At 40.1% G+C, this 27,438-nt stretch overlaps 1 protein-coding gene across 2 annotated transcripts in view; it reads left to right on the top strand.

The window, feature by feature from the left end:
- Positions 1–27,438, top strand: part of GRB10 (growth factor receptor bound protein 10) — a 145,473-nt gene that overhangs the window by 74,808 nt on the left and 43,227 nt on the right. For both annotated transcript variants that reach the window (XM_066560074.1, XM_066560066.1), the window contains 2 exons: positions 14,052–14,268; positions 17,043–17,184. In XM_066560074.1, the coding sequence (XP_066416171.1) occupies positions 14,052–14,268; positions 17,043–17,184 (359 nt within the window). The remainder of the gene's footprint in view (positions 1–14,051; positions 14,269–17,042; positions 17,185–27,438) is intronic.

Here is a 27,438-nt window from a genome sequence, read left to right as displayed (position 1 = left end):
GACACTAGAGAGGTTAATAGGGTAGAAAAAAACATAAGTAGCTCTCAATGAAATGGTACCCTACTGTGGTGAAAGAGGAAGACAGTAAGAATCTGAAATCCATTTGAGTCAAGTATAAAAGAACGTGTTGCTCTTCAGCAAGATAACTCAAAATTAGTTCATTGCAATTTGAAAGGAAGCCCATGTGGAGTGTCTCCTTTGGAGAACTGTTGAAGATGGAGGAAACTTTGAAGTGGTTTCCAGTGCTTTACATGGTGCAGAAGCTCTTGGTGCAGGTCTTTCCTGTTTTGAGACCATATCTTGGTGTTTTATTCATTTTATGGTTAGAGTTAAGTGTGTTTAGGTGCTTAAACACGTCAGAAAAGAGAAATAACCTTCATTTATTTTTCACTACTCAAGATTAAAAATACTTTTAGGTAACTATACATTCTGATGCTGCAGCTGCCTTGGCTTGTGCTTTAGGTTGTAAATTTGTCAAATAAGGAAGCAAAGTCTGTGCTTGTTTAGTTGTTTGCTTTTGTAGTCAGATGGTCTTCAAGTCCATCTAAGAAAAGATTGAAGAACATCAGTGAAAATGTGTTTTTGAATTTGAAAATGCTTTTGAATTTTTTAAAGGGGAGTAAAATAGCAAAAGATAATATTGTAGTATTGCATTATTTATTATGCCTGTAGCTTTGAAAAAAATCTTGTGATGTTAAGGCTGTCCCAAAATGAACTAGAACAGTACATTTCTGTAACTCTGATTTCTTACTTTGTCTATAAAGCAGATATAGCAAGCTTGAGACTTGTTTTAAGCTCACGTAATAAGAGGAGGGGATAAAACCCCTCAAATTTCATAGCTTAATCAAATAAGCAAATCCTGTAGAAAAAACCCCAACTCTGTTGTAATTTGATGTCAGTTCTGCACTAAAATCTTTTACCACAGTGCACCATTGTAACAATGAGCTTCAGTCATCACTGTCTTTCAGCTTACCTGACTGTGATAAGCAGCACAGTATTTATTTCTGCCTTTATGTAAACATTATGCTGCAACTGGTTCATGACAGCACTTCAGCAAGCTGTGTCATGTGAGGATACTTGAGAAATGCATCAAAGGAGCTGACATTCTTGCATTGAGGTTGGAAAAGGTTGCAGCACTTCTCTTAAAGCCAAGAAGCTTCAAGGGGGAGATCAATCTGAATTTGTTATGTTTTCTAAGTCTCTTTGTTCCTATTAAAAAGGACAAGATTCTGTCAAGCTAGTTGCATTTTCAGCTAAAAAAAACCCCGAGTTAAATGGGGCAAACCAGCTAAACAAAAAAAAAACCCTTTCAAAATATAGCATGAGATGTAGCTAAATTTGGAGTTCTTAACAGCAAGCAGCTGCTTAAGTAATTAAAGTATATAAGGTGCTACTGACCAAAGCAATTAGTATGTAATTTCATTAATGGCGTTAGGATTGCAGTAACAATATTTAAGTCTTTCTGTCCAAATCAAGATTGCAGGCAGTTTGTGCCATGTCCAAGATGAGGCTGGGAGCAGTGTGATGTTAGGGTGTGTTACAGCACCACTGTCTGAGTGGATCTGTAACTGCGCAGGAGTGGCTGTGCCTTGGTAACCCTTCTGATTAACATACCTTGCTTGAGAATTTGCATGTGCATGCACTTCTACATTTTTATAAGCTAGGATGGCAGTAAGTTTATATTTCAAACAAGGCTTCGTGGGGGCTGCTAATTTTTTTGTTTATCTTTGTAATTAATTTGTGAGCTTGCTGGTGTTCAAGGGCAAAAGGGAGTTACTGTTTTTGTGTATGTTTTTGTGGTTTGTCCTTAAGTGGTTGAAAAATCTTGGAGAGCTCAGGCATAGTAGAGTGTTCCAAGTCCCTCTGAAATCTGAAGTACTGCAGATGATAGGTTTTTAAGTTGCAAGGTCGGCAACTCAAAGACAATTGGGTGATGAGCCCAGTGACTACAGCTTCTAGGCTCCAGAATAACCATAAATATTCTTCAGAAAGATGACAATGAGTTTTAGAGCCTAGGCAGAAAAAATGCACATCAGAGGGAGAATGTGGAATACACTAAAGTCGAAATAAAGGTCACCTCTAAGGCTAGGGTAGCATCACTGATGAGTCACTCCGTCAGAGAACTGAGGCTGGGAAGGCTTGCTGCTGGGACACCCGTGGGTATTATTCCTATGGTGGCTAACCTGGAGGTGCTGACTTCATTAAAAAGCCACTGAGAGAAGTCCTTCAGAGCCTTCAGGCTTTACAGCAACACTTCTGGCCTACCTTGAGCTCTGTCCTGTTGACTCATTGCCTCTTTCTAGGTCTGAGCCTTTCTAGGTCTGTAAATATGTGGGCGTGCTTTTGGCGGAGCAAACCAGTCTTCTCTGCTTTTCTGTGCTGTATTTCAGATGCGAAACAGAGTGAGGCGAGCAGGTTGTGTCACCTCTTGAGAACACTGACCCTGTGTCCACAGGTTTTTGGGGCATCTCTCCTAAGAGGGGTGGTGGGGTGACTTAAAGCTGTGCAGTGTGGGACATTGGCTCCCTGCAAGCTCGTTTGAGTGTGCCGGTGACATCCTTGTCACGTGGGGTAAGAGAAGTGGAGACAACCTCATAAGAAGTGATGGACTGTTAACAGAGTACCCTTAAGGGAAAATATCTTGTGTTCTGTTTCCAGCCTTGTTCTGTGGACGTGCAAGGAGGTGAGTCTAGGCAGGGGATTGGGCTCCATGAACGCCAACTAGATGGTGAAGAGCAGCAGGCTGATTTCCCAAAATCACAGGGTATGCCCTGTATACCTGACCTGGGAATGCGCACAGCTTGGGAAAGGCATGTGGATCTCAGAAGGAAAATGGGCATAATGGAAAAGTTTGTTTTGACTCACGCAGAGCTGTGATGAGTCTTCTGCATAGCACACCTGCAGATTTCCCCTCTGAGTGAGCCTGATCTTGACTGATTTTCACCAGTGCAGCTTACTGAGGGATATAAATCATGAACAACCAGGCTTTGTCTAGCTGAAAAGAAAGGAAACTTGATTTGGTAAGTTCAGAAGAAACATTAGCACATGATTTTCTTAGGCCTAAATAAAGTCAGGCTGATGTTACTGATTTTCAATGTAGTTTTGAATGGTAAATGTAGATTACTTGTTCTTTTGTATTGTTGCTGGTCTCGGGGTAGTTGTTGGTGACATAATCCTTGATTGGGGTTGGGGGTTTTTTTGGTTGCTATCTTATGTTTAAAAAACCAGAACAGGTTGACTAATGGGAGTTCTTGGAATCAGTGTAGTCACAGCAGAGAGAGGCATCACAGAGCTTTTATAAATGCCTGTTTTCCTCCTGAGCAGAGTGGGGTACAGACACCTTCAGCAGTGGCTCCACACTGCCATTTGGGATGAGACTGCAGCAATATGCTTTGCCATCTGGGGATCCGTGCGTGCGGCAGGACTGGAGCGTTCCCTTCTCATGCACTGGAGGTTCACGCTTCATTACAGCAGTAGTTCCTCTCAAATCGTCCACTCTTTGCTGACAAGGCCAAGGGAGGAGATCTCTTTATTCTGCACCCCAAAGTACTATCTGATTTTATAGAAGCAGCTGCTTGGCTTGCTTGAAAGAAGAGCCTAAAATAGACAGCTGATTTGGGGACAGCATATCTGTGTGCAGATGAAATTAAATGCATGCCCCAAAACACTGCTCCTTTAGTAGGGCAAAGAAATGAAGGAAAAGCTTATATCAAGGTGCTGCCTATGCAATAAGAGGACATCTGGATGGCAGCTGCCTTTGTCTCTGAAGTGAAGCTAAGGTAGCTAGGCTTGCTTATCATTATTTGTTGGGTACTGGGTTTAAAAGTCAAGTCAGAGGCAATTTCTAATGTTCTGCAAGGAAGTTTCTACAAGTCCCCAACAGCCTCTTCAAGGAGGCTTTTTTAATGCAGTGTTGCAATTCCAAACAACTCTCCCCCAGTTTAGTCTCTTGTAGATATTTTACCAAAATAACAACTGCAGTTAATACTGAACTATTAAAGCAACTGATAAAAAGAAGCCAAAGTTACCCTGACGTTTAAGCATTTTACTTTTTTCACATGACTTTGGTTCTGTTAAGTTTGACCAGAAGTACCTTAAATATGAATTATTCCAAGTTGTCTGCTTTGTATGTCCATCGGTCATAGCTAGGTAACTATTATATGCTGAAAATGCAATATTTAATTAACTTGGAAGAATAGCTGATTCATTAATTGCTGTGTGCAACTTTTGGAACTTATATTACGTCCTCAAACATGCTTTGTAAGCCAGCAACAAACCTGTTTGAAGCAAAATTCAAAACTCACGGTTCAACCTTGGGAGTAAAGGTTAGCTCAGGTATCAGGTGATGAGGGACACGCCTAAATAATAATAATAATAATAATAATAATAATAATAATAATAATAATAATAATAATAATAATAATAATGCTTCAGCACCAGCTCTGCAGACCCATCACTTCCTGAAGAGAAATGCTAATGGACTTTCTGGGCTAATCCAGCCACTTTTTACTTGAAAGCTTTGTTGAAGTTGTTGTGGAGTGGATTTGAAATGAAACCCACTATGCAAGAAGGCTGGAGTTTGCTGGCTGCCAGGCACGGACTTCCCCAAGCAGTCAGGCGATGCTCTCTTGGAGCAGCCGCTGGTGCTGGTGCTGGAGCAGGCAGGGCGTTGCAGCTTTGGCTGGAGCTCCAGCAGCACGTTAGGAGGTTATGCACGATGTTTCCTGGAGCAGGGATAAAGCCTGGGCTTTCTTGGCAGGATGGGAGGGACTAATCCGTGCAGTGGTATTTATATTGATTTGTAAGGATTGTTCAGCTGGGATTACTCAGCTGGGTATTATGGTGTTTAATCAGGGAGGGAGAGCACAGGTTCCTGAAAGGAAAGCAATAGATGCTTTGACTGTCTTTAACTTTGCCTTTAATAGCTTTAGATTTGCAAGACATGTGTAGCTCTTCTCATCTATGTGAATTTTAAACTTTCTTTTGAACTGTGACTTCTGTAGTAGTGTTATTTGTCTATATTTCATTAGCATTCTCATGTTTTTTCTTCTTTTTTTTGGACACAAGCAAGAATAAAATATCCAAGAATAAAATATATAAGAATAAATTATCCAAGTAAAACTTTAGAGAAGCACTATGAGTAGAAATCTGTATATGGAAAATGGTAGAATAAATTGGGAAAAATAATAATTTTTTTTCATGTAAACATAAGAAAAATATTTAATTATTAGGTATGTCAAAGCTTTTTATTCCATTTCTGATGTAGGACTGGGTAATCTCAATAAAAATGCAACTAAACCTAACCTTTTCTGTGTCAAATTGCAGCTCTCACTGGTTCAAGATATCTTTTTAAGGCCATTCTCTCATAAATGTGACTGTCTGATATAATATGCAGTCAAGCATTTACCCTGTGGTCATCTGACAGTATTTCAATTCCCCTCTTCATTGCCACCCAGTGTTGTGCTTCTTCAGCTCTGACTAGCAAGTTCCTTAATGGCTCACTCAGTAGGTTAACATGGGTTTGCCAGTTGTCTGAAAAGTTCCAGTGGATTTTCTCTTTGTTCTGTATGGGCTGCACGGGCCAGGAGCCCTTCTGCTGCTCAGGTGTTCCACACATACTTTCTTTTGAAGGGTAAGTGGCAGTCTTTGTATGATCATAATTTTGGGATATATTGGCAGGGCTTGCTTTCTCCGTTTTGCTGTTGAGGTAATGCATCAAGAGTGTGGCACCCAGTTAACCTCACCAAGAAGGTAAGACTTGAATGGAGAATCCCTGGGGTCACTTGATCTGTCTGTGTCTCATGTTCACTCTTTCTTTTCTTTTTTGTCCTGAGTTAAGGGTGGGCCCCAACAAGGCTATAGGTTCATGACTGCCTCTCACAAAGCTATGACTTAAGCTTTAGCTTCCCTTCTTTTCCTGTCTCCTTTTGGGCCAGGAAAATCCATCTGTGCACTCTGATGTATTGCATCCTTCACCAATGTAACCACTCTGTCCTTGAGGGTTTTTTTGAGGATTAGTCTACTCTGACCTCAGGTTTGACAATTGAAAGAATATCCCATTCTGCCTTCTGTGGTGCTGCTTCTATCTGGGTAACTGAGGCTGGTTTGGGTTGTCCTTGTCTTGATAAATCCAAACAAAAAAAAATGCTTTCTTTGTAAAGGTCTTTATCAATCTTTTTCTTAAATCAGTGAATTAAAAGCAGGTGACACAAGAAAAAGGTACAGGAAAACCACTGAACCTCATGTTCATGGAAAAAACCCACAGATGTTACCAGTTACTTGAAAATCAATCTTTTCACTGGATTTTGTAATCTGCTCAAGAATTATGGTTTCCCAGAGGTCTGCTTAATCTGGTGTTCTGCTTAACTGATGTGCTTAGTCAATAGTTACTATGCAGCAGTGGTTTTGCAGGCCCTGGCCTGCAAAGAGGGTTTGGAAAGGCTGATTGCTGTTATCAGCGATAGCTGGACCAGGGTGTGCTCCCCCAGCAGGAGATGGGCAGTCCCAGTGTGCAGTGACACAGGATCAGCTGGTGTCCTGTTAGGCTTTGGGTTCAAACTTTGACCTGATGCTTTTTTAGGAAGGAAGGTATGCTTTCTTCTGGTGGGTTGTTTTTTTTTTTTTTTTTTGTTTGTTTGGGTTTTTTTCCCCAAGGCTGCAAATTTCCTTTGAGAAAATGGGTACCAGGAATTTTGTTTTCTAAATGGTCTGTGTGAGTCTGGAAAAGGGACTGGCTGTGACTTTACATATTTTAATCTTATCTCTTATTGTTGGAACATGTGCAGACAGAATTCTAGATGGTTTAGATGATTTCCTTGGATTTCAAGCCCCTCATACTGATGCCATTAGTGCTTCAACACTTGTGTGTGCAGTAGAGTCTAGCAAGAGTTCAGCAGTGGTGGTGGTGATACCCACCCACAGCAATTGTCTGTCAAGGCAACCAATATCCATCCACTCTGCAAAATGACCAACCTGACTCTGTAGTCCTTGGGTTAGAAAAGAGACCATGTACAGTGGGAAGTGCTTCTGAATGTTATCTGTGAATAATTGCAGCACCATCCAAGGGCAAAACCAGTAAAATCTTCATCAGAGGCATGATTTGCTGTAGTTTATCCCCGTAATTAGCAAATAAACCCTCCCTTGTACATCCTCCCTTCTCCCAAAATCTCCCAATTTTGGCATGCCAAACTTTAGGTGTGAACTGGACAAAAACTGAATTTTGCAGTTTTTAGCCTCCCATCTTCTTCTATCAGAATTCCTAAAACTTATTTTACCCACTAATCCAAGTGGACAACTTCATTCCTTCCTGCTGCAGGGCACCTATAGCCAGTTGTTCCTGTTACTCATTGAAGCTTCAGTTTTTTATGAGTACCTTTCATATGTAGCTTATTCCTATAGTTGTTACCTAGTAACATTAATTTTGTTCAATTTAATTTGTCTTCTATTTCAAGAAATCTATCAGGTGTGTTTTGAGAACATATCTGGACTCCAACCATGAACCTTTAAAAAAGAGTTGTGAAATAATAAAGAGAGTTCTCTCCAGCACCTGTAATTAAAGTATCTATACTTGGTGTTAGCCATCACAGCCATACTGGCAGAAATGGGAATAGATGTGTGTGGTGTTTAAAAATCACCTGGAGAATACTGGAGCAGTTACAAGTTCACTGTTGATTTCTCTGTGTGGCTCTCTGGTTTCAGTGTGCTCAAAGAGCACAGATGCCTATCTCAATTTCATGCTCTTTTACCAACCAGCATCTCTGTTTCTTGCCCTTCTCTCCAAGGCATGGTCATGGTCCATTTAGCATTTTGCAAGCTGCACGTGCACTGATTTGACATTTTGTAGGCCTGCAACTGTAGTTACAGTACAAAATAGAGGGTTTCACTTAAGCTGAAGAATGTTAAAATGCAGTAAAGGAAAGGAGTGCAGAGGCCCATATGGAGACTTACAAGGCATATAAAGTTTTCGGGTTCAGGCTTGTAATTTTTAATTCAGGCTGTGGCTACTGTGGGGTGAGTGACGCCTCTAGGACACAAAGTTGTGTCTTCTTTCACTTTAAATGAACAAAAAACCCTGTAAGCTTCTAATGTTCAATTGAGGCAGTCTTGATATTTTTGTAATTCTGTCTGACAGCCTTCTCTGATCTGGAGAACAGTGTGAAAGCATAGGGTTTGCAAATATTTTTTTATATTGTCTTTTTGTTTCTTGTGCTAAACTTCTCATCCATATGGAGCTTTCAAGAAACCAGGAGGGGAGAGATTGCATAGAATTGGAGCCTGATACTGGGAACAGAGGGTGTCATTCAGCTGTAGCATCACTGTAGAGGGCACTGTGGGATTTTTAAAAATTTGTAAGAGATCTGCTTATTATCATCCACCTTCTGTTGCATGCGTCTCTCAGAGGTGTACAAGCTGCCAAGTACTAAATACATGCATCCATAGGGGGCTGTGGATACCAATTGTTTGAAAATTACAGATCAACTGGTGCCTGTGGCATTAGTGGAAGCTGAAACCAGAGTATGGAGGGATATGAGACATTTGTGTAAACATTGTGAGTGTAGTAACATGGTCAGAGGGAGAAAGTAATAGAGGAGTAGGTGTGTTACCTAGAATGGACTTCTCTTTGCATCATAACAACTGTGTGTTGTCAGTAATAGTACACTTTCAAAAAATTGTAGTGATGGAGATTTCTGGAAAGTCTTTCTAAAATGGCATTTGGACACAGTACTGGAGGGACATGCTGCACTGTTCTTGTGCAAGGGGTGCCCTTAATATGAGGGGTAGTCTTAGAAAAGGGTTTGTATACACATCTCCCTGTGGTAATCCTTATCTGCATTTTTGATCCTAAAACATGAGATTTACACAGTGCCAAAACCCTTGCAAAACTTAATTGCATCACCAGTATGAATCAGAAGAACTTACATGTGGTTTTAGGGGATTTGAAACAGGATCTTGAGATAGATACCGCAAGCACTTTATATGTCTCTTTTTTTTTCCCTTTTCAAGCTCTGATACAATTCTTCTGTTTATTTTACTCTAAATGTATTTTCCCTGTATCACCTGTGATTTACATTGTGTTTCACTGCATCATCAATGCAGGATGGTAGGCTGTATGCAACTGTGTGTTCCTTTTCTTTCACTGTTTCCTTCTGTCTCCTTGAGGGTTAATTCATATGTGCTGGAGGGGCTGCTCACAACTTGGATACCATGCTCTACTCAGCTAACTTCAGTGAAATATTACATTAGGTATATCATAGCTTTTTTGTTTTGTCAAGATGGCTCTTGAATGTGCTGCTCTGAAACTCATTTTGCTGGTGTTAGGTTGTCAGATAGGAATAGGTGATCAATCAACAGCTGCCTATCTGTATCAAACACTTGTTTATAGATGTGCTGTTAGGTTTCCTATAGTATCAGACTTAATTCCATGGCGACAGAAAAGTGCTATAGTCTTTTTATAAATCTCCTGAATTCCTAGTAGCTCTTGCATCATTTATCTCTGGGAACTGATAGAAGGGATAATGCTGGATGATTAAATTCAAAAATGAGCAAACAAGAAGGAAATTATTTATTTTTTTAAATAAAATGTTTTTACAAGCCTCTTAAATCACAACTAATTTAGGTCCTGTGATGTTTTTCAAAGTGTTCCCTATGATCTGTGGACCATATGTGAAAGGGACGGGTGTTTGCTGAACATTCATTTAGATACATTAAATGCATCCTGGTCTGTAGTCCAACATGTTTATCTCTTTTTCAGTAAATAGAATTTCTGTGATGCAGTGAGCCCCCTGACAGCCTTGAAAATACCTGCTTTCTTCAGGAAGCTGGCACAGCTGAAGATGAGCAGGATCATTTCAGCTTTGTGTCGCTTCAGAATAAGTGGGATCCTGCTTAGTCTTGTTAGCTGAGCTTAACATGTCAAGGCCAACAACTACCAAAATAAGTAAATAAATGAGGATCTAGGGGATAGAGAAGGGCTAGAAGCAGAAAGGCAAGTGGGACATGGTTAAGTACAGATTAAAGTTTGCTCAGGCTTAATTTAGGGCTTATCATCCCTCCTGTATTATGCTCGAAAACATTAAAAATGTATTCAAGGTGCTTTTTTTTAAAATGGAGCATGACAGCTAACCTACCTAGCTAGCTTAACTAGCTTAGCAGAGCTTTTGTAACAAAGTTTTCCTCTTTCCTTGAATGGAACTTTTAAATCTTTTCTTGTAATTGAAATAATGATTTACTTTACCAAAAATATTACTTGCAACATCCAGTGGAGCTGGTTTCTGAACAAAGCCAAAGTTTAACAAATTGTGGGCAAAGAAACAAAAGGAAGTTCAGACAGCTGCCAGTGTGTGCACTTTGGTTCTAGTTTGGGAAAGAACATTGTTCACAGAAGAGTCTACAAAACTGCCAGTACCCTGTCCACCACCAGAAGTGTGTCAGACCTAGGTTATGCAAGTGTTCTCATTTAAAAATGACAGTCAAAAGCAAAGGGCTGTTTGCATGTTTGTGCATGGAGGTGATAAGTAGCTTCTGTGCTGCTCACCTGAAATGGAAGAATAGACTTTGAATATCTACTTTCCTACTCCTTGATTTTATGGCAGAATTCAATACAGATTAGGGAAAATATCATTTTTTTATCCCTGGAAGTGCATGTATGCAAGATATTTGGGGAGCTGAAAGCTCCTCAGCTACCTGTAACTCTGCCTGCTAGATTCTTCCAGGTCAGTCACAAAATCTGTATGTGCATACTTAGAGGACCAGCATGGTGCTGTGCTGGATCAAAGTCCAATAATTTGCAAATTTTGCTGTTAACTAGCAAGCCTTCTCAAAGTCAGTTTTGTCAATGTTTTGGTTTGTTTTTTTTTTTTTTTTTTCTTCATAGGGTTGTAGGGTTGTCTTGATAGAGGCGGGATCTCACTGGTTGGTAGAGAGAGATACTTTGAAGGATTGCACTGTATATGAAATACTCTTCTGAACAGTACGCCTCCATATGGTTGAAACATATAAGTTAGAAATCCTGTGGAGGACTTATTTGATTTTTGTTAAGTTAAACTCTGTGGAGAGCCATCACAGTAACATACTGGATTACTTGGCAGGCTGAGACATCTGCTGGCACTTCTGAGGTGTAGGCTGCAGCAGTGAGGTTTCCTATTGCATCATGCTGAAATCTCTCCAAAACATAATGGTATTTAGTAGTAAATGCCATTGTATAGAGATGAAACTGTATGAAATTCAAGATTGCAGGCTTTGTCTTCAACAAGCTTAAGGATCTTAAGGATCTTTTGCTCCTGCAGAAGTTTTATAGCAAGACTGAGGGCTATTATTAACAGTGCTGCACCCACAGAGAAAAGGAGCTGACAGAGAAGTGAAACCAGATTCTGGACTTGAGTGCAGCGTATTATTAGGAGAACTCTATATGCGCCTTGTCAGTGTCTGTCCTGTTAGAAATTGAATTTAGGTGCGTAATTGATATACTTAAATGCCTGCTAATGGTAATTCAATGCTTTAAACTATGTACTAGTTTTGCTTAGTGTTTTGCATGGAATACCTCATTTTATGCATATTAGGCTACATAGGACAGCTTTGCAACTGTTTGCTTATTCAGGGGTAGCTTGAGATGACTCTTAATCATTCCTCCCATGTTACAATCACCTGAAAACTTAATGATCTTGCACGCTAATAGCTTTCTCTAAATTGTTAATAAATTAGCACCCTCGGGGACCAAGCCATATGGACTTCCACTGAATGAATATATGCCTCAACTTTATTCCCTTTCTGCTTTTCACCATGCTAAACAATTGCTGTTAGTTGCTGTCATTTACTCCCTGACTCTGTGGTCAGGGTCTGTCTTTTATGTCTCCTGCATCGAACCCCTAAGCTTTTACTTGACTGCCATCTGACACCCTACAGCTCGGTACTTTAGATGAATGATAAAATTTAAAAGCCTTGTAATTCGGCCTCTCCCTCTTTATATTCCTACTTCTGTAGTTCCCTTGTGATTGCTCAAGAAGTGTTTTTGATATGTCCTCTCCAAATAGGATAAGAATCTGGAGGATAGAATGAAATTTAAATTACAGCTCTGTCTCAAGATCACTAAAAATAGCCGGAAAATTATTGTAGACTTTGTCCAAGAAAAGCAGAGCTTAGATTGGTGAAAATGCATCAGCTACCTTACATACAGAGAAGATGGTGTAACCTAGTGAAGGTGAGTCTTAGTAGTAGTGTAGTAGCTGTTAAATACAAAAATTGAGGGAAATTACCATAAAGAATTGAAAGGAAGAAACCTATTTGTGGGGTGATGTGGTGGGTTTTTCCCTTTCAATTTTTTTTTTGGTTTTTTTTTGCTTTTTTTGTTTTGGTTTTTTTTTTTGACATTTGTAAACCTTGAAATCTTCTTGAGTACATTCTAAGTGGCTGTTACTTTATAGTAAAAAGCCTACTAACTTGCAGTGAGAAACATGGTGTTTCAGGTCACTAAATAGAGCTCAGGTGTAGGGGCATGACCAGAAACCTGTTTAATTCTGAGCAGGTCTTTTGTTCACCCAGCACTGAGAATGGAAGTCATCAGCATCCCAATACAGTTGCCATGTAAATGCCATGTTCAGCTCTCATTATGGTTATCAGGGCATGTTGTTGGAGGACAGAAATTGAGTGATGCTGTTTTAGATTATGTCCTCAAGAAATGGGATGTTTGTACAAAATCATTTATGGTATCTAAAAGGAAATAGTGCAGCTGGTTGCAAGCCGCTTCTGATGGTTCATTTACTGAGAAAACATGGCAAAAGAATGGTTATTAGAAAACACAGTGTGTTTAAGGTGCAAAGCAGTGTGTGTTTGCCAGCTCCATCGCTTGTCTCTACTTTCCATCCCTCTCATAAAGAGTTTTGTGAGACAGAAAGTTTGCAGGCAGCAATGGTATATTTTGCCAGGCCAGTTGATACAGCTGGAAAATAAAGGCACATTTTTGGCTGCACAAAGCTCTGTTGGGTCAGGAGTAGCTGTTCAGGCAGTGGCTGTGCTGTAACCAGAAGCAGATATCGATGTGTGTGTTCGTCAGCCTGCTGAACTCCTGATAGAGAGTGATGTAACTTGTGGCCAGGGAGTAATTACAGTGCTCTGCAAGAGGAGTTCAGAGAGTGGTTAGTGCAAAGGGCTTGCAGAGTTCTCTTGTCTTGCAGAGCAATTATGATCGTTAAGGAGGAATGATTCAGCACAAGTTACTTATTTACAGTGAGGTAAGGTGGCGTATATAGAAAGGTTGGTGCCCTTTTTAGGGACTGATGTTCCTCCAGCCAGCCACACCACATCCTTGGTTGATTTACTTTACTTTAAGGTAGAAGTCTATCTATCACACTGCAAGAGCAAGGATAGATAGATAGATAGATAGATAGATAGATAGATAGATAGATAGATAGATAGATCGATCGATCGATCGATCGATCTTTTTATATGAAAGTTGCTGGACTGCCCTTCAAAACACCATGTCACAAAAATACGGTAGGATTTTTAACAATATGTAATAATCACTTCTATAATGATGTCTTCCAGGACTGCAGCACTGTCTTAATTTTTTTTCCTTCTAAATTATTCAATCTTTCAAAGTATTTATTACAGTGTTGGACAATCTAAACTTGATACTTTGCCAAGCCAAACTGAGGTATTTGTAAGTGATATGCTTTGGAAATATATGGCAATTTATCAGTAAGTAAAGTGGTGCTTCACATTAGCATTATCATTATTAAAAATCCCATTAAATTCTTGTGTGATACACACACACACATATACATAGAGAGAGAGAGAGAGAGTAAATACTGTAATATTTATTCTGTGTCCATAGCTTTTCTCCATGGAAGACAAAACAAATCTCCATTGCTGGCTCTTACTTGTTGTGGTTTTCTACTCTAAGAGAAATACCTTATTTCTTCAATAATAATTTGCACTGTAAAAATGTAGTTAAATAATTATGTCACAATTTTACTGAAACTTAGTCTTTGCTCTTGCCACATTTCCTTTGCCTGGGACTTCCAGATGAGTTACACTGCCTTTGTTTTGTCTTTCAGATGACGATGTGGACCTGGAAGCTTTGGTAAACGACATGAATTCCTCATTTGAAAGTTTATACTCCACGTGCAGCATGCAGTCGGAAACCGCTCCGCTCCTGCAGAACGGCCAGCTGAGCCGCAGCCAGCTGCCATCCTCGGGGCCCAGCGCCCTGCAGCCCACGTCCCCCAGGCAGAAGGTGCAGCGCTCCCAGCCAGTGCGCATCATGGCAGTCAGGTAGGGACTAGGCACTCGCTTCCTGTTCCATATTCCATAAGTTGCCATGAACTGGCTTCAAAAGAGCTATATTTTAAAAGAGGAGATCCTCTTAGGTAAGGAACTTAGTATTAGACTGGACTTTTGCATAGAAAAGTGTACTAAGTAGGTGAAGGACATAATATTTCCACGTATTATCACCCTTCTTTTAGTCAAGGTTTGATGTTTCGGCAGTAGCTGATTTGTAGAAGTGTATCATTGGTACCAGTTAGCAGAAGCTATATCCATATTTGGATTTTTTTCCAGACTGTTAAAACTGATGCTCTCAAGTCTGGTGTCCACTGACAGCCTATAGGTTTTATTAAACATTAGAGATCATGTAGACAGATGAGGGTATGTTTGACTACTTTTGATGCACAGCAAATGCCTCTCTCTTTGTGGAGGTTTCCTGAATGGCTTAAGACCAACAAACAAAAAATAAAAGAATGTCTTAGTTAGGTATCTGTTCTTCCCAGAGCACTTTCAGCTCACTCACTTCAGTGCACTGTGTAAGTCCTTACCAATAAAGAGTATTAAAGTTGTCCCCTGTTGTAAAGCTGAGGACTGGAATTCAGGCTTCAAGTGGAAAACTCTTGATGGTGATAGGAGAGTATATAGGTGACGTACAGGTTCTTAAAATCTTTTTAGGCAGCAGGAGGAAGGGAACTCCTGTCAGCATGAGTAGGTAAACTAATTTCTTTCCTGCTAGTTAGCAGTTTGTTCTTTGAAGGAAGTGAAAAGTAATAATATAATAAAAGAAAAATACCATGTGTAGAAGGGGTGGCTTCTAACTCTTAACACTGATGTATTGCTTATAGGAATGGTATATGTAAGACAGGCAACTTTTCTATTTGAATGGATATGCAGTGCAGCTAGGTCAGCTAATGATGCCATCAGTTCTACAGGTATTTCACAGTTAACCTTGAATGGGGCTGTACTGGAAAATGTACTCTCTGGAGTCCTATAGCTGTTGATATTTTGTAGATATCTCAGTCAAAACACTTAAATTATTTTTGGTGTTTAAAAACTTAGCAACTCTTATTTTGAGAGCACTATGGCCTTTTGAAATCTGTACTTCATGCATACTAGAACATACTGTATTTATCATCATCAAAGAAGGTAATGGTGAAGCTTCTGTTCAGGGTTATCTGGACCCATCTTGTTTGCCACCAGAACAGAGTGATTTGACTGTGGTCTCCTAGGAGCACAGGTTTATGTGTGTATCAGTTATGAAGTAAATGATCCACTGGCAGCAGTACAGCCACAGCAGAGCACAGCACAGAGAACTCCCAGCTTCAGGAAACCACAACTTTCTAATTGTATTGGGTCTGTGGTTCCACTTCTTACAGTGGAGGTCAGTCCAAAACGTGCAGTACAGCCCCCTGTTGCACAGATATGACATGTCTACTGGTTTGAAGAAATCTTGCACTGTCCTTTTACCCTGTACTGTAGAGAACTGCACACATGGGGAGCACAAAAATTATATGAAGCAGGTCAAATAGTTGTTGGCATAGTTTGTACTTGCAGTTGGAACCTGCATTTATTGCAACCCCCAGATCTGTAAGATTCGTTCATGGAATACCAAGGCAACTAAATTGCAGGACAAAGTTACCTGTAGAGCAGATTTCACAGTAGTTAAATTTTGCCATCCCCCAGGTACAGGCAAAGACAATGAGAGTACCCAGAGTGGGACATGCTGCCGTGGGCAAACTCAGCAGTAGTCTCCCAGGCAGCTCTGTTGAGAAAGCTTTGCTTGGTGAAGGCATGCAGAAAAATGAGAGCAAACTGAGTTTTTAATGAGTTGCCTTTCAAATCCAGTAGTTAGTTGATTTGGAAACTTTCATGATTGCCACTAGATGGTGCCTTCTGCTTAGGCATTGAAAGGCAGCATGCTGCAGTCAGCTAATGCATCTTCAGTGATGATACCCTGGCAGCAGGGAAACCAAAAGCCATTTGCGTAGTCACGAATAGGTCTTACAGCTTTTCTGGTTTAGTTTTAGTTTTAGGTTCTTTTAGTTTTTCCTTTTAGGTTTTAGTTTTTCTTTTGTTGGTGTGGGCACTGCAGGTGTACAATAAACTGGAACCTGAAACTGTTACATGCAGACTCATGAGGTATACTTTGGTGGATGCAAACTTGTCTGAACAGTAACTGTTGGATGAGAATAAGGTGGGAGGGTACAATTCCAGCTAATTGGGTATTGCTAAAGCCATGTCTTTGCCTTTTCATTTCTCAGGAAATGCCAAGTTGCTTGGAGATAGAATCTGGTATTATAATGAGGTGACACTATTGGTTTAAGTCACAGCTTAGAGAACTCTACAGTAGGGTACATGTTTGTTTTCAAATCCACTTGGAATTTGGCTCTGAGTGACTGCCATTGTTTTCTCCTCTTTCACATTGCTTTGGAAGAGCTTTACTGACTTTCTGGCACACACAGCTTAAGCTTGTAATCTAGTGCTTACAACAGTGACTACAGATAGATATTTTTGTTTATTTTATTTGCACAGTTACCTCAGTTACTCACCCAAGTAATCAAATTATGAGCAACAAAACAAGCATGGATGCCTGACTGGTCATTTTTTACATGCAATTACCTACTTTGCACTAGGAGTTGCTGTAACTGTACAGTAGTTACCTAGAAAAAGAATGGGTTTGATTCCTTGTTTTTAGGGTCATTATCACAAACCCTGGGGCAGGAGAGCCAGGTCTAGTGGTGCCAGTTTGCTCCTCTTAATGTGTAGTGCTTCTATGTTTACAGGCGTCTTCAAGAAGAGGAACAGCAATTCCGAACATCATCTTTGCCGGCCATCCCAAACCCCTTCCCAGAACTTTGTAGCCCTGCAAGCTCTCCAGTGCTGGCCCCTGGATCTTTACCTCAGAGTCAACCTGCTAGTAAGCATGTGAGTATGGGATGAAACTTTGGGTCATCCATTTGTGTGCAAACCAGCAGTGGACTACTTCATTTTGAAGGCAGAAAGAAAGCTTCCAGATAAGTAAAAACACTTGTACACTTTGTCTGTGAGTAGGGCAGCACTGGCCGAGAGAGTATCTTCAAAAAGGCTTCAGACATTTTTTAGAAGGTTTGTAAGAAAGATGTGTAAAAATTAAGTAAGCCTCTTTCAGATAAATGCATGTTGTGAATGGAGCAGTAATGCTTAATATCCTTTAGACTGAATAACAAAATCTGAAGATGTACTAATTCTGAAGTCAAGTGAATTATCTTAGAGTTGGATGAGGATCTGTGCCTTTTATACTGCATATTCTAGGTGTCACAAAAACACTGAAAAGCTGAATTCTTTAAAGACATGGTGGGGCTTTATTTGCTGTTTTTCATGAAGCTACTCAAAAAGCAAAGGTGTTCTTAGAGCTTGTAGCTAGGTAGGGCTCATTGTAATGGGATTTAAGGGGAAGGTTGTCCAATGGAAAGCTGGAGGAGTAACTTTCTGGGTTCTTGGCAGTTAAGATAGCCCAGACTGAGTTCTCATGTGGTCCAGAGCAGTAACCTCAGTGACACAGAAGTTTTTCATCTCTGTCCTACTCCACTCTGTAAGAAACAATCATCTTGTTTTGTATCATTCCTCAAGCACACTTGAAGACTAAACCTTTATTTTGTAAACTGTGCTGACCTGCATGGGAATTAAAAAACGGGTTACTCTGACTACTGGCTTACAACCATTCTGTTCTTGAGTACCCAAAAATATGGAGAAGTTCTGTGTCACTGCTCAATTAGTTTGTAATTAGCTCCTACGTGCTCTCTAAGAGATAAAGGGCTTGGGTACAGCTACAAGCAGAGGAACCAGATGTGTGCTCTTGTGTGTTCTGTGTTGTGTTACAGTGCCATAAACAGCTGCCTCCTTTCCTGAGAGACACCTGAGTGCACCTCCACTGGTTTTACTGTATTTCTTACCCATACAAGACAGACAGGTAATCAAATCATGCCCTGGGAAAAAATTGAGCCATCCCATTGGGAATTTAACACAAGGCCGTGTCAGAGACCCAGGTACTGGCTAAGCTGTTGTGCTAAGGCAGTGTTGATGTGACTCTGGGGAGATAAAATCAGGGGCAATTCTGCCTCCTGGCACTTGGCAGCAGGACAGCAGCAGAGCTGTCTTTCTGAAATAAACTTTAGTTTCTGATGAACCTGTGTTTACCTCTCCAAATATCCTCCTGGTTCAGGGTTTCTTTGCCTTTTAGCTCTATGTTTTACTAAAATTACCCAAGCCACCCTAAACTTGGCTCTGTAAAACCTTAAGGAACCCTAAATGATCTGTGAGTCAGTTTTTGATCAAATTTAGAAACTAGTGGTTTAACAGCAGATAAATATAAAAATAACCAGTCTTTTAATGTATGTGAGAGGATGGCTATAAAGGCAGAATAGAAGATCTTTTCTTTTCACAAGTTTTACCTTATAATTTTTTTTAAATTATTCTACCTTACTTTAAAATCAAAATTTTTGACAAATGTTTTGAAAGCCTAAAATGAAATCATTTATATTGTATAGATATGCTTGCTGCTGAATTTTTTAATCAAAGACAATCCATTATAGTGGTAAAACCCTTTAAGGTACAAGCTGAGGAGGTAAAGTGTGTTGGGCAATAATGGTTTCTTTTGTAGATGTAAATACACTGATCATTTCAGCATATCAACTCATTGCAGGCAGTTGAGAAACACTGGCTCTGGATGAGGGAAGAATAGCAAAGTGTTCTTGTCCTCTCTATCAAAGTATTTTGCTCTCTTTAATGAAGGGTTAGAGAAATAAAACTGGAAAAAACCCTTCTATTTTTAAAGTATGAATGGTAAAAGAGAGTGGGTTTAGTTCCTTCATGAATGAAGAAAACTACCTCAATTTTAAACATGGAATATCATTGGATAACAAAATAATCTCTCTCTTCAGCCTCCTCGTAATTTGTTTAACTCAGTTTTAGTTTCCTTCAGGGGAGTCTGGGGAGTCTGCTAAACATCATGAGTAAAAAAAAATTAGTAACTTAAGAAATGTTATACATCTTTCCAACTTCAACACATTAAAAATGTAGACTTTGGGAATTTGAATAAATTATTTTAGGACGTGGTCTGGCTGAGATAAATGTACGTCAATATGATACAAAGTACTGATTAATAAAACGAGTGATGAGCTTAGTTAAAGGAGTGCAATAGCAAGTTTTAGTACCTGGCAGTTAGGGAAAATAAGTTGTGCTTTAAGGAAAATACAAATACAATGTTAAATGCTAACCGAGGTATAACATCAAGACGCCTAATTCAGGTTCTCTGCTTGCAAATTATGGACACAGATTGAAATTGGAGATGGGAATGAGCCGTTCTGTTTACATGGGATATATGAAGTGCTAGTGAATTCCTTTGGTGCTACTTGAGCATTTACAGGTAAATAAGCCAATAGCAGTTCCAGCCAGCAGTGCTGCAACTCTGATCACACAGGGCATCACGGCACACGTGTGGTGTGGAGGAAGTGTTGCCTTTGGTCAGCTCATATTTGAGGGGGTCTCAGGTTAATGTAGCCTTTGGGGATTTCAGAAAGAAGTGAGTATTTTGTTTGCTGACCATGTGAAACAGTAGAGAAATCACTGGGAAGCTGGAGGGTCTGATGACTTCATAAGAAAGGAAATGTTAGTATTGTTCCTCCTGGAATACCTCACTGTTATTTAATAATTGTAAAATACAACTCTGCAATGATAAAATCTAGTTGGGGTTATGCAAGAGGAATTTAAAGATCCAGTCTTGTTAAACCTAGAAGAGTCTCATGTCATATTACCAAGCCTTAGGCATAAAGAAAATGCCAGCTCTATTCAAGTTTTAGTAAAAGTTATACTTTTTCACAGTATATTGTTCCCTATAGGAAAGGGATGCATGTGTGAATGAAAGAGTGAGTAAAGAAGCTTTTAAGTAATAAAGCTTGAATTACATTTTTGGCTGAAAAAATGGATATTGTCTTTTCTCATATTTTATTCTGTAAATTTTATTCTGTAGCTGGAGCCTGATATACAAGTTTCTTACTGATTCTGAGTCTCTTCCTTATTTTTTTCATGTAGTTGCCACTGCTTTTTTTAACAAGCAGTTCACAGCGTTGCTTTATGCACTGCTCTGCATTTGTTTCCTACTCTTGGCTCAGCAGAGAAAGATAAAAACAGTAAAGGAGTGAAAAATAACTGTAATAAACCTTTCTTACTTTTTTGTGCTAGTTTCTTTTTTCTGTCTTCTCATGGTGGCAAAACATTTTCTTTATGGTACTCAAAAGAGTGCAATAATTTCATTTTTTTGAGAATATTTTTACGAGATCTGTTGGGTAATGGTACTGATTTCACCACAGCAGGAAGCAGTATGCCACCTCTAACTCTGCTGCCAGTCAGGCACTGAATACTGCTTTTAAAGCTGATGGCTGCAGCAGTGTACTGCAGCTGCCCCCAGAAGACAGACAACAGTGGGGAATAACAGGTCTTCAGTAGCAGCACAAAACTAAACACACCTGTAGGCAAATGGGATAGTCATTTAATGGGAGAAGCAATCTGGGAGATAAAACTGGAGTGTTAGGCTTATTGGAATCATTTCAGATTTGGTTTTTAGAGAGTGCTTTTTTTAGTTCTAGATAATCTTCTTTGCTTTAGAAAAAGAACTTAATCTTGTGGATAATTTTTTTCTGAGCACACAAAGGTTGAAAAACTGGCACATAATTTAGAAGTAAAAGACTTAGAGGAGAAATAGCAGTGAACTTTCAGGTTACATTTCAAAGGCTATCCTGCACTGAACATCATCTACAATGGCAACATGTGCTAATAGGGTTGTGTGACCTAAAAAACCTGGTGATAGACATTCAGAAATTATTTGCATTAAAGAGATACATGCCTCTTTGGAGTTCAGCAGTATGATCCTTTATTTCAGGTCTGTAGGTGGAAAAAGCCCACTTTGAGCTTAGTTTTACAGTGAAAAATGTTAAAAGTTGGGTTGTTGATAGTGAACAGCACATGGGTCTGTAAAAAATGGCACAGCTGAAGTTTTAGTGATGTAGCCAGCTGGTGAGCACCTGGATGAGAAGTACCAACTGGTTGTGCTGTTGGGTCAGTAGCTACTTCAGTTTCTGGTGTGGTGAGTGAGACAGTGCAGATGACTTGTGCTTGGAGAAACCATGATCCCTCAAGTGGTAGCTGACAAAGAGCTCATAAGTCCCTGAGTTGAGAGCAGCATTGTCTGTGAGCTTGGACAGGAGGCTGGCGGGAGAGGAGCTCCCTGATCAGTGCATGCCCAAACATTCCCCTCTTCATCTGTGCCTCATTTTGTCCTCTAAGTATCACCCATCTGCCCAACACCACAGAACCCAAAACTCCAGCAGACCACTGAGAGCACTCCCACTTTACATGCATGGGAAGGGCAAGAAAAGGCAGGAGCAGGAACGACATGCTCTGGGTGACACTAGGGGCATTGCAAGACCACTTGATATTTTTCTCTCTCTTTTCCCCACATCTTTGTATGTAAGGCTCATGCACACCTGGAAACACAAGATCACCCCATGTCTGAAGTGGGGAAAGTGGCTGCAGGCCAGGAGAAGGGACAGCTGAAAATTTTTAAACCATTGTTTGCTTAACAGAATAAATATGTTTGTCTAAGAAAAATGGAAACTAGAAAATTGCACCAAACCAAGACCAAACATTTGCCCAAAAGATTGCTAAAAACATCAGACAGCTACCTTACTGCCAATTGAAGTCCATCTTTGTGTTGCTGGTATAAATGAAGAGCTAGTTGGTAACTTAGGTTATAATTTCTGGTTGTGTACAAATATTTTGGAAAAAGCATGCAATAATTATATGTAGGTCACTGCAATGCCACAGGATATTAGGCTTAAGTATCTTGTGTGAGTCAATGAAGCTTTCAACTGTAAAAATAGGGCAAATTTCTCACATCCCCCCTCTATACAGCCCAGGCAAACTTCCAAAAAGCAGTTTGATGTACCCAAATTATTTACTCTTTTCTAGCAAATTAAATTCACAAATGGGTATGAATTAATGTCATTCTTTTTTCCAGATTTAGTTACTCTTCAAGGGAGCTTGTGTAAACAGACTTCTTAGTTTTTATTGTTCTAATTACATGTTATGATGCACATTTTTTCATTTTTCTTCCCATAAAACTTTTATATTGGCTCTTTTGAAGATGTGGATGTTGATTTTCTAAAGAGAAGCTGTATAAAAATATGAACTTGTGTATAATGCAGGCATTATGTACTAAGTTGGATTTTGTGTGTGTCACAGCAAATTTTGTACTTGATCCTTCAGTGGAACAATCTTTTGCAACAAGACATTCTGAAAATAAATACTGACATCTTAGTGTGTCAACAGGGCATTACTTTCTCTAAACTGGCCAAATCTATAACTGGATACAATCTGGTCATTTCCTTAGGTCTAAGTCTAGACATTCCCTTTGGCCCAACTTTAAAACATGGGTTTTCAGGAGTATCTGCCATGACACATAATGTTGTTTCTCTCAAATCTTTCTTTGAAACAAGTCTCTTACACTAAGTAAATAAATCATACATAAATTGCTCTGCAGCATATTTAACTCAGATGGGTTTTTAACGGTAGTTGCAATTGTATTTGGGAAAAAAGTAGGGAAAGAGCAGGCCTCAGGGCTGCTGCAGGGCTGTGATCTAACTGCATGAAAGCAGCCTTTGGGTGCCCTTCTCTTGTTTGGAGAAATAACACCTTCCCAAAGTTTTAACAGAGTTAAATTTGATTGGCAGGGAAGGAAAGATGTTGCATTGTCATCTTATCTCCTCTCTCTTGGAAATATGTTGTCCTGAAATCAGGGTGGAGGTGAGTTCACAGCATGATCAGTTTCATCATGCTGAGAGTCGCATTTCCTCATTACTGAGGAAGAGAATGATGAATATCTGAGTTCTAACAAGCGTTCTGGACTAAGCTAAAGACCAGCAGCCCTTGCTGCTGTTGGTGCTGGTCTCCAGGTGGGTCTTCAGGCTCTCCAGCTGGAGCCCTGCATGTGGGCTGCCGAGGACTGGGATCAGCACAGAGGCAAAGCTGCTGTTTCTGCTTCCTTATGCCTCTTACAGCAAGAAGCTTTGTGTTAGAAAGAAATTAGCCTCTTTGTTCTTGCTTTTTGGAAAGTGCCAGGACAGTAGTTACAGTCCCAATATGAATTACTGGAAATATGAAGGGCATCTCATGCTCAAACCCAAGACTATGTTATTTGTTGGGATTTTTTTGTTTCAAATGACACAAACCTGGCCCAGCTCCCAGGAGCGTTTTGGCTCCCTACCTGGAAGTGATGCTCTGGCCGTGGGGGTGTGCTGGGAGGAGGGCTGTGTGCTCAGGACCAGTGGGGAATGCACTGTCCATCCAATGAATGGAACCAACCTGGCCCAAGCCTGCCTTGCTCCATGTGTCCTGGTACCCCAGTGGGTCTCCAGCCACTCAGTAATACTTGCAGTTGTTTAAAAAAGCTGTTGCACAGTAATAAACTGAGCAGTCTGTGGTATTTGCACCAGTAACTGCATTAGTGTGTCCATACTACATTTTTCTGTGGGCATCTTAGTTATGTGTGCACTTGCGCATTTTGTTGCACATTCCCCTTGCTGTATTTTATTAACAGTAGAGTAAGAGTATAACTTTGCTGTTCTATGTTTTGATCAGGAATTGACAGAACTGAGGAGCTATCAGGCTGAGAAGGCAGTGAAAAATGGGAAAGCATAATATGAGAGGAGTTCTAACTTTCTCTGGGCCTAGTGAGGCAGGCAGGAATGGGTTTTGGTGTAAACGTAAGTGAAGTAGGGAATTAAAAAACCCCAGAACTAGATTGAGTGACTGTAATTATACCATAAATGAATGGTTGAGACGAATCAGAGATGTTGTAACTTTGTGCTGATAGCCTTTAAGGAGTCATTCAGCAAGGCAGGAGCAGCCACACTGAGTCTGTGTGACATCTGTGCTGTCTGGACTCAAGGTGTGAGTTCAGGTCAACTTTAGACATTTTGGATAGAAGCCTTTTTGGACCTCTGCTACCCAGAGGGCAGGTGAAAGAAAGCAGCAGCTCATAATTGAGAACCTCTGCTGTGTGTATCCTCTGTGACCTCATGGCACCAGTTTGTTGCCAGCAGCTGGTAGGTGATCTGACCACGAGGTCCTTCCCCAGGTGAGCTGTGGCAGCTCTTGCAGAGCTGTGCTGGCACCTGCAGCTGAGCTGCTGGTGATTCCTGGTGGATGCTGTGGACGTATGGAGTGCAGGACTGGGAAGACACCCAAGTTTTTGCTTGCTTGCTGGCATCTACTTCTAGGGATGGCAGGCAAAGCCAGTGTTTAGTTTGTTCCTTTCCAAACCATCAGCACAGTTGTTGCTTAAGTGTGAGGAGGGATGCTGTTCATTCAGAGCAGGCAAAAGGCTTCTTTGGACTTGTTTTAATTTCCTGGACAGTGACCTGTGCCCACGATTAAAGTGGAAATTTATTTGAAATGTCCATCTTCACTTAGGTGGTGTTTGTGTGTGGATGCGTGGGGAAGAAGGAACTTGGAGTTAGTTCATTGTTTTGGTAATAGGATGTTCTTGCATTGTGCCAGAGCTTGCAGATCTAGTTTTGTTCCATTTCCTAAACAGGGGGAAATGTCAGTTGGAATTTAATAGCAAGTTAATTAAATCATTGTGGGATGAGTTTCAATTCTCTGTGCTTTTGATTTATATCCTCCTCTTGCTATCAAATTCTTATTATATTATTCTTCTTCCTAATAGGAGTGCAGAATTACTGTACTAAAAAATGATTTTGTTTAATTAATGTAAGTACCTTCAATCTTTGCTTCAGCCTGGCTGTAATCTGAACATCATTTACTAAATTTACATAAAAGTGAGTTTAATCTGGACTTGCTATAGGACAAGTCATCATTGGTCCATAGAAGCTACATCTCATGCTTTTCCACTGGCATTAGGATTGCTTGTTCTCTCCAGTGGTAAACCCTGCTGCTGCTGGGGTTACTGGAGCTGGTTTCTCCTACATTTCTCGCTACATTTCAGGAAGCAACAGAATTGGAAATACCACTGTTGTGCTTCATGCCTGCACTATTTGGGTTTTTCTGGTGCTGCTGAGGGAGAAATGAATAGCACTCCGAAACAAAATGGATTGACAATGAGCTGGAAGTTTGGATCCAAGTTCCCATTCCAAGAGCATGGGATGTTTCTGGGGAATGTGAATAAAGTAGCTTTGTCACAGCAGGCTTGCTTCCAGTGAGATTTCATTAACAGCGAAGAAAACACGGTTCTCTAAGTTTTTATGGGAAAAGGGGATGAAAGTGGGAGAGACTTTTAAAAGCTGCTTCTGTGTTTTACCAAACAGGTGCCACTTTATAGCACCCAAGTCTTTTCAGCTACCCCTTTCATCTGCCTACGTCTCTTGTCTGGCCAGAGTGAGGAACTGCTCTGTTTTTTGGGGTTATTTAGAGATGGGCAATGAGGATACTGCTTCACCCTGCACACACACAAACTTTACAGTGTGCATTGTCCATCCAGACGTTTCATAGGAATGTTATCTCTGTGTCTGCTGGAGAGGAAGCAGCTCCTGAGTGCTGGGACTGATGCCTGTGCCCAACAGTCACCAGGGAAGGTTGGCTGCCTCACCATGAGCTGACCTTGCTCGTGTTCCTCCTCTCCTTTTTTATGTTCACCTTTAAAAAATTTCTTTCCTTAGCATCCTTGCCAGAATAGGTAATGAGAATAGGAAAAAGATGTTCATAAGGAACAAACACTGCTTAAAAAACACTGTTGGAAAAAAAAGGAGGTACAAAACATTAATGAGAGCATTCTGAGCTAAATAACAGTGTCTGTGTAGTAAAACGCCTGGATTTAATTTTACAGACAAGTCACCCTCAGGCTTCTGTGAGTCATTTGTGAACATGTCCCTGCCTGCAAACTTTAAGAGCAGCTAATTACTTTGAAGTAACTTGCTTGTCACATTGTTGCTGGTTACACTTATTTTCCCTATTGCGTACTAAAATCTACCAAGAGCAAGATGACTGCAGTGTTTCTGGAGTTTATAAATAGCTTTACAAATGTTTTCAGCAATTTTCGTTCACCAAGTTCTCAGTTCTGCTGAACAAGCTATAGATGAGATCTTTGATAAGCATCAGGTATCAGGTACATACTTTTAGCATTGAAAAATACCTGTTGTGCTTCAGTTTATGAATGCTTTTTACTGAGTTGTCACAAATTCCAGAGCAGTGTTATGTTTAAATGTTTGGAGTATGTATACACACACACACACACACACATATCTCTATGGTTGTGTATAGGAGAAAATGAAAAGATTGCTTGCAGTACTGTCACCTTATAATGGGTTTATGGGACAGCTTGAAAAGAAATAGGCATTAAATATATAAAGATCACCCTCCACTTCATAAGACAAAGAAAAGAAAGCTGATGTTGCAGGAATAACAACATCTAGTCATGCAGGTAAAACCTTTTATTTTATATTCTCTATGTGGTTTTCTGTGTTATATGCTGGTTTGTTCTATGTATTTTTTCCATGGCTGACCTTTGAACCTTTTTCTTTAACAAACTAGCTTGTTAAAGCTTTGTAAAGCTCATCCGAGTGAGGCTGAGCCTTGCCTCTTGTTACAGCCTTGTCAAATGAGCATGCTCTAAAAGGCAGACTCAAATAATGTTTTGCTGAAAAATGCTCCTGCTGCACTTGAAGCTAATGTCATTCCATTTCTAACATTTAAAAGGTCCTAAATATATTTGAGAACCTCTTTTGTTTTTTTCATGAGCAGTGGTGGGACTGGGTTTTACTCCTGAATGTGGATCCAGTCAATGTTTTATGTGAAGGTTTTGGTTTATGCTTTTTGATTTTCTTTGAGCATACTTACCCACCCTGATTTGCATCCTAGTCTGTTGGGGGTTTTGCTTGTTTTTTGGCATTGGGTTGTTGTTGGTTTTCTTTTTTTGCCTGCACAGGTGGGAAAGGTAATCTAAATCCTGAGTCTTTCACCTTCTGCAGAGAGAGGCTGTCAGTTCAAGGCAAGTGAGGTGCTTGTCAGCTGGGGGGGTCATGAGAGCACCACATTCAGTCCCAGGGATAAAGATTATCAATTTCTAACCATTTGTACAATGTAACATATTTTTTAGTATTTTCTAGGATATTAATAAGAAGTGGAAAA

The sequence above is a fragment of the Molothrus aeneus genome, chromosome 1 (genome assembly GCF_037042795.1).
Source record: "Molothrus aeneus isolate 106 chromosome 1, BPBGC_Maene_1.0, whole genome shotgun sequence".
Taxonomy (NCBI): domain Eukaryota; kingdom Metazoa; phylum Chordata; class Aves; order Passeriformes; family Icteridae; genus Molothrus; species Molothrus aeneus.
The sequence above is the reverse complement of the archived record's forward strand: the minus strand, read 5'-3'. Positions and strand labels throughout refer to the sequence as shown.